Raw genomic sequence first — 12,654 nt, forward strand, 5'->3', positions numbered from 1 at the left:
CCTCCTCCACAAAATCCAGCCCTATGATTGGGAATAAGTACCCTGAGTGAAGTTTAGCATCACATTCCTACCCAGAGGCATTAAAGCCAATTGTATTGTCCCAAATGTACCCAACTGAGATAATGTGACTCAGCACAAGCCAAGAATTGAACTTGGAACCTTGTGTTGTTTTGACATAGTACAACACAGCTGGGTGAGATAATTAATCTAATTTTGATCATGCACCTCATACATCCTCCATCTGCTATAATGTAATTGAAACGACAGGTAGATGTACATGTAGTAACATGCACGGCACACAAGTACCAGGCAATGACCATCTCCAACAAGAGAGAATCTAGCCATATCCCCTTGACTTTCAATGGCATTACCATCGCTGAATCCCTCACCATCAACATCCTGGGGGTTACCATTGACCAGAAACTTAAATGAAAATGTCATATAAATACTGTCGCTACAAGAGCAGGTCTGAGTCTGGGAATTCTGCGTTAAGTAACTCACCCCCTGACTCCCCAATGCCTGTCCACCATCTACAACACACAAGTCAGGAGTGTGATGGAATACTCTCCACTTGCCTGGATGAGTACAGCTCCAACAACACTCAAGAAGCTTGACACCATCCAGGACAAAGTTGCCTGCTTGATCAGCACTCCATTTACCACCCTCAACATTCACTCCCTCCACCACTGGTGCACAGTGGCAGCAGTGTGTACCATATACAAGGTGCACTGTAGCAACCTGCCAAGCCTCCATCCACAGCACCTTCCAAATCCACAACTTCTACCATCTAGAAGGACAAAGACAGCAGACGCATGGGAACACCACCACCTGAAAGTTCCCCTCCAAGCCACTCACCATCCTGACTTGGAACTATATCGCTGTTCCTTCAATGTCGCTAGTCAAAAACCTGGAACTCCCTTGCTAACAGCACTGTGGGTCTACCTACAGCGCATGGGAAGATGGTGGTGTCGCGGTAATGTCACTGGACTAGTAATTCAAAAGCCCAGGCTAATGTTGTGGGGACAGCAGCTGGTGTAATTAAATGCAAATAATTAAATTTAAAAATCTGGAATTGAAAAGTTAGTCTGAGTAATAGTGCCATGAGCATCATCAATTTTTGTTAAAAACCCATCTGGTTCACTAATACCCTTTAGGGAAGGAAATCTATTGTCCTTACCTGGTCTCGCCTACATGAGACTCCAGACCCACAGCAATGCGGTGGACTCTTAACTGCCCTGTGAAATGGTCCTAGCAAGTCACTGAGTTGTCAAGGGCAATTAGGGATGGGCAACAAATGCTGGTCTTGTCAGCGATGCTCAAGTCCCATGAAAGAATTTTTTAAAAAGATGGTACTACCACCTCTTTTCTGCTTTAGGCCAGTGGTTATCAGATGATATGTTGGTGCCTTGCAACTCATGTGTGTGAAGAGTTGCAGGGCATCAGCCATTTTAATGAACATACCTTTGGCAATGGAAAAAAAAAATGAGCCTCTCTGTGAAATCTCTATGTGTTGTACCTTACAAACTCTTCAGTAATGATCAAGCATGAAATGAAACAAATTTCACAGTACATTAATAAGTGCTACAGAAATGTAAATGGCTAACTGGAACAACTAAAGATATACAAGGTCATATTTTAGATCTCATCAAAGTCAGGTCACGATGAACAATATTACCTAGCTCATCATATTTCTTACAGGCCTTGCTAAGATTTACAGATGTGCAGTTTTTTTCCACATTGTTCCACTGGCTTCTTCTGCTGACTGTTGCCTAATGGAAGACAAAAGAAATGACTATTAGAAAGTGAGGTGACATGTCATTGCTATGTTTTTCTTTACACTCAACATCCATTTAAATTGAGAATTTTAGAGTAATTGTTTTCTTGTTTAATAAGATTTATTAACTGTAGCATGTGACTTAAGTCACCATGTACATAATTGAAAAATAGAGCGGGACTATGGATGATTTTAAGTAATAACTTTTTCAGCTAGTTTCTCGGCAGATTTGAAGGGAATTACGAGGGTACCACTTTCTTTGCAATGCGCACTGACAACAATACCTGATTATAGAGGAATCTGATATGTCTCATGGCCAATAGAGCTACTCTAATAAATAAAAGACAGAAGAAAGAACTTGCATTTATATAGCACCTGTTAGGACTTCCCAAACTGCTTTACAGCCAGAGGAGTATGTTTTTGAAGTATATTCACTATTATAATTTAGGAAACCTGACAGTCAAATTGCACCCAGCAGGATTCCACAAACAGCAAAGTGATAATGACCAGATAATGTTCTTAGCAGTGTTGATTGAAGGATAAATATTGGTTGGTACACAGGGGAGAATCCCCCTCTGTTCCTCTTTGAAATAGTGCCATGGAATTTTTTACATCCATCCAAGAGGGAAGATGGGGCCTTTGTTCAAGGTCTTTCCTGAAAATCTGCACCTTCAACAGTGCAGCTCTCCCTCAGTACTGCACAAACAAGTATCAGCCTCGATTATGTGCTTACTTCTGAAGTGAGACTTGATCCCACAACCTTCTAACTCAGAGGTGACTGAGCCATGCCAAACAGCAGCTTTGTTGCTGTGGTGGACAGAGTTCAGAGGTTAGCTGTTTGAAGCCAAGATGTGATTTGTACCTTAACTGACTTTTAGAAGCATTGTACAGTATTTATAAGCTGCAAATTCTGTAGTATGTCATGTCTTTTTCTACTTTTGGTTATTGGAAGCAGATAATATGTAATTATTTGTCAATTTGCACTCCAGAAGTGATACTCCAATTAGACATTTCTTTGTTTAGTTTTAAACTGGCTTCATTTTTACAGCTTTGAATTGCCTCCATCAGTACTCTTCAGACTGACCATGCAATCAGCTGTTCAAACAGTTAGCTTTTTGCTGAACAGGATCTGAGCACTGCAAGCAAAGACTCAGTGTGTAATGTACTGCATGAAAATTGGAACAATTTAACCAAAGAATTTAGATCATTTACAGCTTAAAATTTTATTTGAACTGAAATGACTTCTTTCAGATTAAATTTCCAAAGCTATTCATAGACTTTAAAAACATTCTTGCCAATAGATACGAGAACAATCTTCTCCTCAATCTTCCATTCTTTCTAGTTAAACTTCTCACGAACAGCATGGCCAGGATCACAAACTCAACTGGCCATGTGAGGAGTCATATCTTTAAGTGGCTTCTCATCCCAATAGTCTAGAATTCTCTTCCTAAAGTCTTCACTTTGCTAAATCACTCCAATAAACCAACTTTCAACCTAACCTTCAGTAACATCCCATAACTTTTCTTTTTCTTCCTACTCTAGCTGCTCAGTTTCCCAAACAACTTGTTCTGAAGACTATAATGTGGATGTCATGTTGGCTGCCATGTTGACATTGCAACAGATACCATACCGACTGCAACATTATTACTGTGATTTTTATATTTTTGGCTTAGGTTTTTATGAAAACCACAAGTTAAATAAATTAATAATACCAGATACAATCAGGTACCAACAAGAGGGAAAAATAAACTTGATCTCGTCCTCACCAATCTACCTGTCGCAGATGCATCTGTCAGTGACAGTATCGGTAGGGAGTGATCACCGCACAGTCCTTGTGGAAACGAAATCCCGTCTTCACATTGAGGATACCCGCCATTGTGTTGTGTGGTACTACCACCGTGTGAAATGGGATAGATTTCAAACAGATCTAGCAACTCAAAACTCAGCATCCATGAGGCGCTGTGGACCATCAGCAGCAGCAGAATTGTATTCAACCACAATCTGTAACCTCATGGCCCGGCATATCCCCCACTCTACCATTACCATCAAGCCAGGTTCAATGAAGAGTGCAGGAGTATGCCAGGAGCAGCACCAGGCATACCTCAAAATGAGGTGTCAGCCTGATGAAGCTACAACACAGGACTACTTACATACCAAACAACGGAAGCAGTATGTGATAGACAGGGCGACGCGATCCCACAACCAATGGATCAGATCTAAGCTCTGGAGTCTTGCCACATCCAGTCGTGAATGGTAGTGGACAATTAATCAACTAACAAGAGGAGGACGCTCCACAAATATCCCCATCAACAACGATGGGGGAGCCCAGCACATCAGTGAAAAAGACAAGGCTGAAGCATTTGCATCCATCTTCAGCCAGAAGGGCCGAGTGGAAGACCCATCTCAGCCTCCTCCCGAGGTCTCAGCATCACAGATGCCAGTCTTCAGTCAATCTGATTCATTCCACAACGGCTGAAGGCACTGGATACTGAAAAGGCTATGGGCCCTGACAACATTCCGGCAATAGTACTGAAGACTTGTGTTCCAGAACTAGCCGCGCCCCTAGCCAAGCTGTTCCAGTACAGCTACAACACTTGCATCTACCCGGCAATGTGGAAAATTGCCCAAGTATGTCCGATACACAAAAAGCAGGACAAATCCAACCCGGCCAATTACTGCCCTGAGTCTACTCTCAATTATCAGCAAAGTGATGGAAGGGGTCATTGAACAGTGCTATCAAGCGGCACTTGCTCTGCAATAACCTGCTCACTGCTGCTCAGTTTGGGTTCCGCCAGGGCCATTCAGCTCCTGACCTCATGGACAAAAGAGCTGAACTCCAGAGGTGAGGTGAGAGTGACTGCCTTTGACAGAGTATGGCATCAAGGAGCACTAGCAAAATTGGAATCAATAGGAATCAGGGGGAAAACTCTCCACTGGTTGGAGGCATACCGCGCACAAAGGAAGATGGTTGTGGTTGTTGGAGGTCAATCATCTCAGTCGCAGGACATCACTGCAGGAGTTCCTCAGGGTAGTTTCCTAGGCCCAACCATCTTCAGCTGCTTCATCAATGACCTTCCTTCAAACATAAGGCCAGAAGTGGGGATATTCGCTGATGATTGCACAATGTTCAGCACAATTCGCGACTCCGCAGAGAATAAAATAACCTGTGTCCAGATGTAGCAATACCTGAACAGCATCCAGGCTTGGGCTGATAAGTGGCAAGTAACATTTGCGCCACAAAAGTGCCAGTCAATGACCATCTCAAACAAGAGAGAATCTAACCATCTCCCCCTTGATGTTCAATGGCATTAACATTGCTGAATCGCCCACTATCAACATCCTGGGGTTACCAATGACCAGAAACTGAACTGGAGTAGCCACATAAATACTGTGGCGACAAGAGCAGGTCAGAGGCTGGGAATTCTGTGGTGGTTAGCTCACCTCCTGTCTCTCCAATTCCTGTCCACCATCTACAAGGCACAAGTCAGGAGTATGGTGGAATACTCTCCATTTACCTGGATGGGTGCAGCTCAAACAACACTCTAGAAGCTCAACACCATCCAGGACAAAGCAGCCTGCTTGATTGGCACCCCATCCACCACCTTCAACATTCACTCCCTTCACCATCGATGCACCGTTGCAGCATTATGTACCAGCTACAAGATGCACTGCAGTAACTCACCAAGGCTCCTTCGACAGCACCTTCCAAACCCACGACCTCTACCATCTAGAAGGACAAGAGCAGCAGATGCATGGGAACACACCACCTGTAAGTTCCCCTTCAAGTCGCACACCATCCTGACTTGGAACTATATTGCCGTTCCTTCACTGTTACTGGGTCAAAATCCTGGAACTCCCTTTCTAACAGTACTTTTGGTGTGCCTACACCCCAAGGACTGCAGTGGTTCAAGAAGGAAGCTCACCACCACTTTTTCAAGGACAATTAGGGATGGGAAATAAATGTTGTCCTCGCCAGCGATGCCCACATCTAATGAGCAAATAAAACAAAATAGTATGAAGTTGGAAACCTTACTCTCCCCATGTATTTTGACTCAAACTATGCTGATTGTGTATTGTTCTATACTCATTTATTAGATGGTAACACCAAATTGCTTATAGCCGCATTATCCAAGTACTGAGGCTGTATGGTTTTCTTTATTCATTATATATTCGGTATGTATTGCATCATACCTTGCAGTAGGCGATCTGCAGTGCTAATGGTACCGCTTCTCTGTCATCATCAATGCCAAGCCTTTTGCTTCCGGGGCCTACATTGTTTTAGAATAAACAAGAACCAAATTAAATACAAGTTTCTGAGTCCACAAATCCAACATGAGGCAAACTGTTTATCGATTCCTCAGCCTTTGGTTACAATACAATTCATTCAGTACATTTTTCTGTTGTGCAGCTCGCCTAATATGGTGATCTTCATTGCCAATAGTCGAGCCAGTTTTTCAACATTCAGGGAGTTACTGTAATGAATTGCCACCGGGATCTAGGTTGGTGTAGACTTAAGATAATAATGCGGTATTAGCTCATTAGCTTCTTCATTGAGTTTCTGCAGCATCTACAGTTACACCCAGTGACACTACAGATCTCCTGTTTCAACACAACCTCCTCCCTTCTGAACAGAAGCATGTTTCAGCAAACTGACTTGGACTTCCTCTCAATGAAAATTCTGGTTAGATTACAGTCTGAATGTTGCATTCAGTTAAATACTTGTAACAGTGCACCTGGAAAGAGATTAAAGTTATGCTACAATTCCAAACAAATATTTGTTTTAAATCACAATATTAAAGGGGCACATGACTGAAAAACTTTTTGCATTGGTATTTATCCAAAAACTTACCATTGCCTTTAAAAAAAAAATGCATGCAGACTGTGTTCATTGCCATGGTTACCAGAGATTAAGAATAGACATTTCCTCTTCAAACTCTTGTTTTGGCTGAAAGTTGTTCAGTACAACAACTCCTTGGTTCATGTGTTAAAAAATGTTAATTGGATACAAACATCTTTTAGAATAGCATGAAGTCAACCCTATTGCAAAGTTATGAGAGATAATTCTTTTGAATTTGCATAAAAGAAAGCACACCTGAAGCTTTAATTGCTCGTGTAGCGGCAGATTGTCCCAGTTCAAGCGAATAAACAAAGACCTCAGATCTCTTCTCACCCCCTGCCAGGGTTAACTGTCAAAAGAATGTGCAATTCATCCTAATTATTTTCATGCTTTGTCTGTAGAAACACGATAGTTTCCTTGTACACTCTGACTTGCCATGCAAAATGATTAAGGAAAAACAATGTGGCAGTACAATGAGCCATTGATTAAATCTGTACATATATTGAGCAACTATTTATTTTGGCAAGACTACAAAGACTCCTGAAACAAAGTTTTTGCCATTTTCATGAAATAAAATAAATTGACCAGTCATTTATCATATGAGAGATGGGGAAGTTACATCTGACCATGAGTTCATTTATCTGAGGAACCCACCCTACAAGAATAAAGGAAGTAAAGAAATAAGCTTTCATATCCATTCAGCAGCTGCAGCATTTAACTTAGTAAAGGACATATTTTGCTGTAGGAAAGACAAAACATTGAGGAAGAAATACTGGCTAGGACAAATATTTCCATGGGATCTTGTATGTCCACCTGAGAAGGCAGGTGTGCCACGATTTAAAGTCTCATCCAAAAGATGGCACCATTGACAATGCAGAACTCCCTTGGTACTGCACTCAAGTGTCGGCATAGAATATGTGCCCCAGTTTCTGGAGTTGTGCTTAAATTCACAACCTCTGGCTCAGTGTGAGTGCTACCACTGAGCCCAGGCTGGCACAGCTGGATTGGGAAAGCTGTACACTACACATACTCAATGGGACAGGAATAGAATCAAAAAGACTGATAGATATTCTTTTATGATTAATTACATTGATCTTTTTTGTTCCTGGCCTGTGGGATTCAATTATTGCCCATCCCTAGTTATGGTGAGAAAGTGGTGGTGGAAATTTGATTTATCGTAATTGTTTGCACAACTAAATGACTCAATAGGCCATCTAAATCACTTCACAGTGGGCAATAAGAGCTCTTTATCAACAGCAATAGTGGAAAATGGGAGTGTGCAAGATTTAGAGTGGGAGACAAGTAGAAACTCTGTTACAGGCAGAAACAGACATCATATAAAAATGTGGCTGGATAATGCCATGGGAGACTAGTTAGTAATTTTTAATGGAATTATCAATAATTCACCTAATTAGTGTGGATTCGAGCCAGACTAGGGAGAGGTGGCTCTATTCTTCTAATGGTGGGATTTGAAGTCAGCACTTCTGGGTTGCTCATCCAGCACCATAAGCATTACACAACCGCAACATCTTTTAATGCAATGTTGTTTTTGTCCACAAATGAAATCCCTTGATTATTCACATAAAGCACCACTTTAGAGACTCAACACACTGGCACATGCAAGCAATTCAACAAATGCCACAGAAATTGCTTAATGTGATCATCCCAAAAATTCCCAACACGAAAAGCTATTTTTTGAGGGGGAAAGATCAATTTGTACCACACAAAAACATAAAAATCCTCCAAGAAGACAAAGAGAATGGACAAACCACTGAAAAAATATATAAACAGCAATGCAATTAAATTGATTAAACGAACAATGTATTTTGTATATGTTTACATGTCTCCAAAAAAAAAGTTGCTTAATGGTCAGCGTTTAATCTCTGATTTAACCTCATTGCCCGATTAATTTAGTGACCTTAAAACTGGGCCAATGCTATGAGCCCAGAACACGGACTTACCTCTGCTTGGTAAAGCTGGACTAACACTGGATAGGCAGCATTCCGACAATAATAAAGGATCAGGTCTCCCAGGATGGAAAGCTTCTCTTGTACCCTTTCAGCAGGGTCATTCTCAGCCTTGGAAGGCTCCTGCAAATAAACAGGATAATAAGTTAATAGGTAATTAATGAAAAGGCTTTTACATGCTAGCAGTGAGATTCATAAAATATACTGATCAAATAATATTTTCCGAATTATTGAAAAATTTCATTACAAATGACTGACTAGTCTCTCATAGCAGAATCCATCCACTTTTTAAAAAAAATTATGTCTGTTTCTGTCTGTAATTGTGTTTCTACTTGTCTCCCACTATTACTGTTGATTAAGAGGTCTCACAATTTGTTATCTTTGCATCCCTCAATGTGTTCAACTCATCTCACTCTTTCACTCTCCCTCTTTCCCCTTCTGTATACATCTCACTTGTGCTACAACATTGTTGCCCAGTTTATCCAACCTATGATCCCTATGAGCATGGCTTCCCACTGGGAGTGCAGGATAGCAGAATCACTCCTATCTTTATTGTTGTATCCATCTTTCTACTTCTTTATGTCTCTCATTGTCTCATTTTCTTCCTACAATGACCCAGAGTCAGACTTGGTACACCAACCTCGACTAAATTCAGAAACTATCTTGTCCCTGCTTGAATACAAAAGAGGGAACGACAGGCTGGAGACTAGAACTGTGGGAGAAAGGGGCTGAAGCAGTGTCTTCCGTTCATTAGAGTCGAGAGTGAGCGGGAGGTTGGGCCTGGAAGGCAGCAGGATTTTGTTAAGGTTTGTAAACAATGGTCTATAAACTGTTCCCATTTTGAAAAATGGCTTAAATATTTTTATGCGGCAGGAACACACAGTTTCAAACTTTCTCAATGATAACAGAATCTTGATAACAGGAATAAAAAAACAAACACAGCAAAGTGCAACCTGCAGTAATGGTCCTTTAACAGATTCTAAGCAGCTAACAAGCTATTTAACTGGTATAAATGTTGAAGAATTCATTAATTCATGTGCAGGCCCACATAATTTTTTTTTCTAAAGTTTGTTACGCAACTGCCAACAAAAGCCAGAATTAGCCACCAGACCCTTGATATCCTCGTGAACTGTAATGGACAAGCACAGTGACATTTTTAGTGTCAGAGGACAATCCTTAAGAAAAGCAATATGTCACAATCAACCTGAACTCAGGACTTGGAGAAAGGGACCAAAAAAAGGTATGACATCCAGAAGGGAACTAAGATATGATTACTGTAAAGTAGTTGCACAGGACATATTTTGGACACGAGGCAGTTGTTAAAAGATGTAGGAATTAGTTGCCTGTAAATTCCTGCTAGCCTCATGTTTACTTAGATTAACATTATGTTTGGTTTATGAACTAATGCCTTGTCCTTCGTCAATCCCTCATTAACTGCCACATTCTCTAGGTATGAACAGGGATAGTTTTAAAACAGCAAGCAATACAAGTAACAAGCAGCTCTTTAGAAAATATATAAAAGGAGGTGCCTCTCTTTGACTGCAGGAGGACTTATGCATAGAAAGGCAGATGCAGAGAAAAGGAAGTAAGAAAAAAAAGAAACAAAAAAATCCTAAGATATAAGAAGCAATCCTGAAGTTAAGTGCACAAAACAGGCTATTTATACTTACCTGACATAGCAGAGTTGTTGGCAAGGTAAGTAAGTCTACAATATTTCGTTCATACCAAGAATCCAACATACCAATATATCGAGCAATGTTATTGGTACTATCTTTGTCTGTTGGCTCAATTGAACTGAAGTCCTAAAATAATAACAATCTCATGATGAGTTAGTGAGTATTCATACTTAATTAACAAACACATTTCATTTTTAATTAATTATTCTTTGTCAACAATATCCAGAATCGCTGGTACTAGACAACTTTAAAATCAAACCAAAACAAACAGCTGAATGAATTTCACAGTATGCCGGGAAATCACATTTACATTAAGAAAAAGCTTATGCTCTCCCTATTTTAAATGAATTTTTAGCCTCTCTCATCGCTGTTTCAGAGGGCAGGTCCTAAGACCCCAGAGAAAGGAAAATTGGGAGTTTATATAATGGGTGTCCAATCTGCAGTGCCAGTTTTATGCTTGCTCAGCAAGTGATAAATCTACCCAAGTTGAGCTTTGCAGTCAAAAAATCAAGTACCAGTCATACGCCCACACCCTGAGATAATTATTCAATTCTCCTTTAAATCTTTCCATGCTACCTGCTTCTGCTGTCTGCCTGTGTAGTGAATTCCACAACCTCTATGTAAAATAAATAAACCTAATCGATCAGCGGTCCTTCTCTCAGCCCGTGTGCCCTGGTTGTGGAGTTCCTGACAATCTCAAACACGTTATCAGAGTTCAACTTATCTATTTCCTTAGAATTCTTTAACATTTCCCTTAAGGCTCCCCTTCTCCACAGTAAACAATCCCAGGCACTTTCACCTCTCATATATACATATTTTAATGATTATTCTGTGCACATATTCCGATATATTGTTACATTTGCTATATCCCATTATGTTTCACTGGAAAGTCTCTATAACCCTTATGATGCCTGTAGGTAATGCTGGCTTACTAAGACTTTCCAAAATTGTGCGATGGTCTGCCATGATCTCTGACTGCTACAGTTCCTTGCTCTGGTCACTGGCTGCTCTTCAGAAGTTGATTTTATTGTAAATGTTTGTGTTTTTACATTCCAATTTTTTTCTCATTTTTCCCTTCCAGTGTGTTTTGCTCTTTTTTCCTCCCTGCTAAGACTCTAACTACCTTCTTCTCCAACACCTAGGAAAATATGGGCCTTGGCTGTTGGATCATCAGCCACCTGCCTTCCAAACTGTCCTGTTGCTCTTCGGCCCATTCATGTTCCATGGTTCCCCGTTTTTGCTTCTCGCAGGTGTAGGACCTGGATTTACTTCCCCAATTTATCTAGCATCCCTCCAGGTTCCCAATTCCAAACCTCCATTCTGGTCCCAAATGCAATTCCTCAGATTCTTAGCTTCTTCCCCAATTTTTACAGACTCAAACAGCTGAAGGTCAGACTCAAACCAGAGGTTTGCAATTATTACATTGTTCTCCCTAATCTCAGTATCAAACCCAACTCGGACGTATATTTTTCAGTAATTTTGCATGTCTCTTCTACCCTAACCAGGACCCAAGCCTTATTATGCAATCACCAAGAAATCCGGAGGGATCAAATGGGTAGATTCCAGGGTAAAAAATGTAGGGCTCTCATTTTTATTTTAGATAGGAACAAAGCAATAAGTCATTTTTCAGTTGTACTATAAAACTCACAAAAGCCATGTTAGAAGTTATGAGGGATAAAATGAACTTTAAAAAAATAGATAATATTGAAGTATTATACAGAAACAAGTATAGACTGTATCACTTTAAAATGGGAACTTAATTACACTGTACATGTGGTCCTGTTATTCCCTCCTCCTAACCCTGTTTCAGCTGAAGACTACAATTGATCTTGACTACCTGTGTGAATTGCTGCTGGAGATTGACAAGTTGACAAATATATATTTTAATCTCTTTCAAAAAGTCATTATTCTGAATAAATAAAACGCTATAATTAAAAAATATATTGCAGAAATTATTTTTCTCCAAAGATTAAATCTTGATAAAATTGACGCTTTACAAGAAAAATTGGTTTGATGGCCCCTCAGGTTTGCAATGAGACCAAACTGTAACTTCATTGGAATACTAGAGAAGATGGAAAGATTAAGCTCACTGCCATTTTACTAAGCGATGTTCATTTATCACAGCTTGGATTGTTATGTAAACAATTATGCTTACAAGAGACTATGAAAAGAATACCTCTTGTAGCAACTGAAGACATCTCCCCACTTTGGGGAGGGTTTAAACTAATGTGGCAGGGGGATGGGAACCAAATGAGGAGGTCAGTGGACAGTAAGGAGGTAGTAACTAAAGCCTGTAAGGAACTAGATAATGAAGTCAGCGTGACTAAGGGAAAGAGTAGGCAGGGAGCAGATGATGAACGCAAAGGGACTGGTGGTCTGAGGTGCATTTGTTTTAATGCA

The 12,654-nt window shown here is 40.4% G+C and overlaps 1 protein-coding gene across 5 annotated transcripts in view; it reads right to left on the bottom strand.

Moving 5' to 3' along the window:
• Window positions 1–12,654, bottom strand: part of pik3r5 (phosphoinositide-3-kinase, regulatory subunit 5) — a 112,982-nt gene that overhangs the window by 18,020 nt on the left and 82,308 nt on the right. For all 5 annotated transcript variants that reach the window (XM_068058063.1, XM_068058060.1, XM_068058061.1 and 2 more), the window contains 5 exons: window positions 10,249–10,380; window positions 8,573–8,701; window positions 6,867–6,960; window positions 5,966–6,042; window positions 1,676–1,769 (listed from right to left, as the gene is read on the bottom strand). In XM_068058063.1, coding sequence (XP_067914164.1) covers window positions 1,676–1,769; window positions 5,966–6,042; window positions 6,867–6,960; window positions 8,573–8,701; window positions 10,249–10,380 — 526 coding nt within the window. The remainder of the gene's footprint in view (window positions 1–1,675; window positions 1,770–5,965; window positions 6,043–6,866; window positions 6,961–8,572; window positions 8,702–10,248; window positions 10,381–12,654) is intronic.

The sequence above is a fragment of the Heterodontus francisci genome, chromosome 26 (genome assembly GCF_036365525.1).
Source record: "Heterodontus francisci isolate sHetFra1 chromosome 26, sHetFra1.hap1, whole genome shotgun sequence".
NCBI classification, from domain to species: domain Eukaryota; kingdom Metazoa; phylum Chordata; class Chondrichthyes; order Heterodontiformes; family Heterodontidae; genus Heterodontus; species Heterodontus francisci.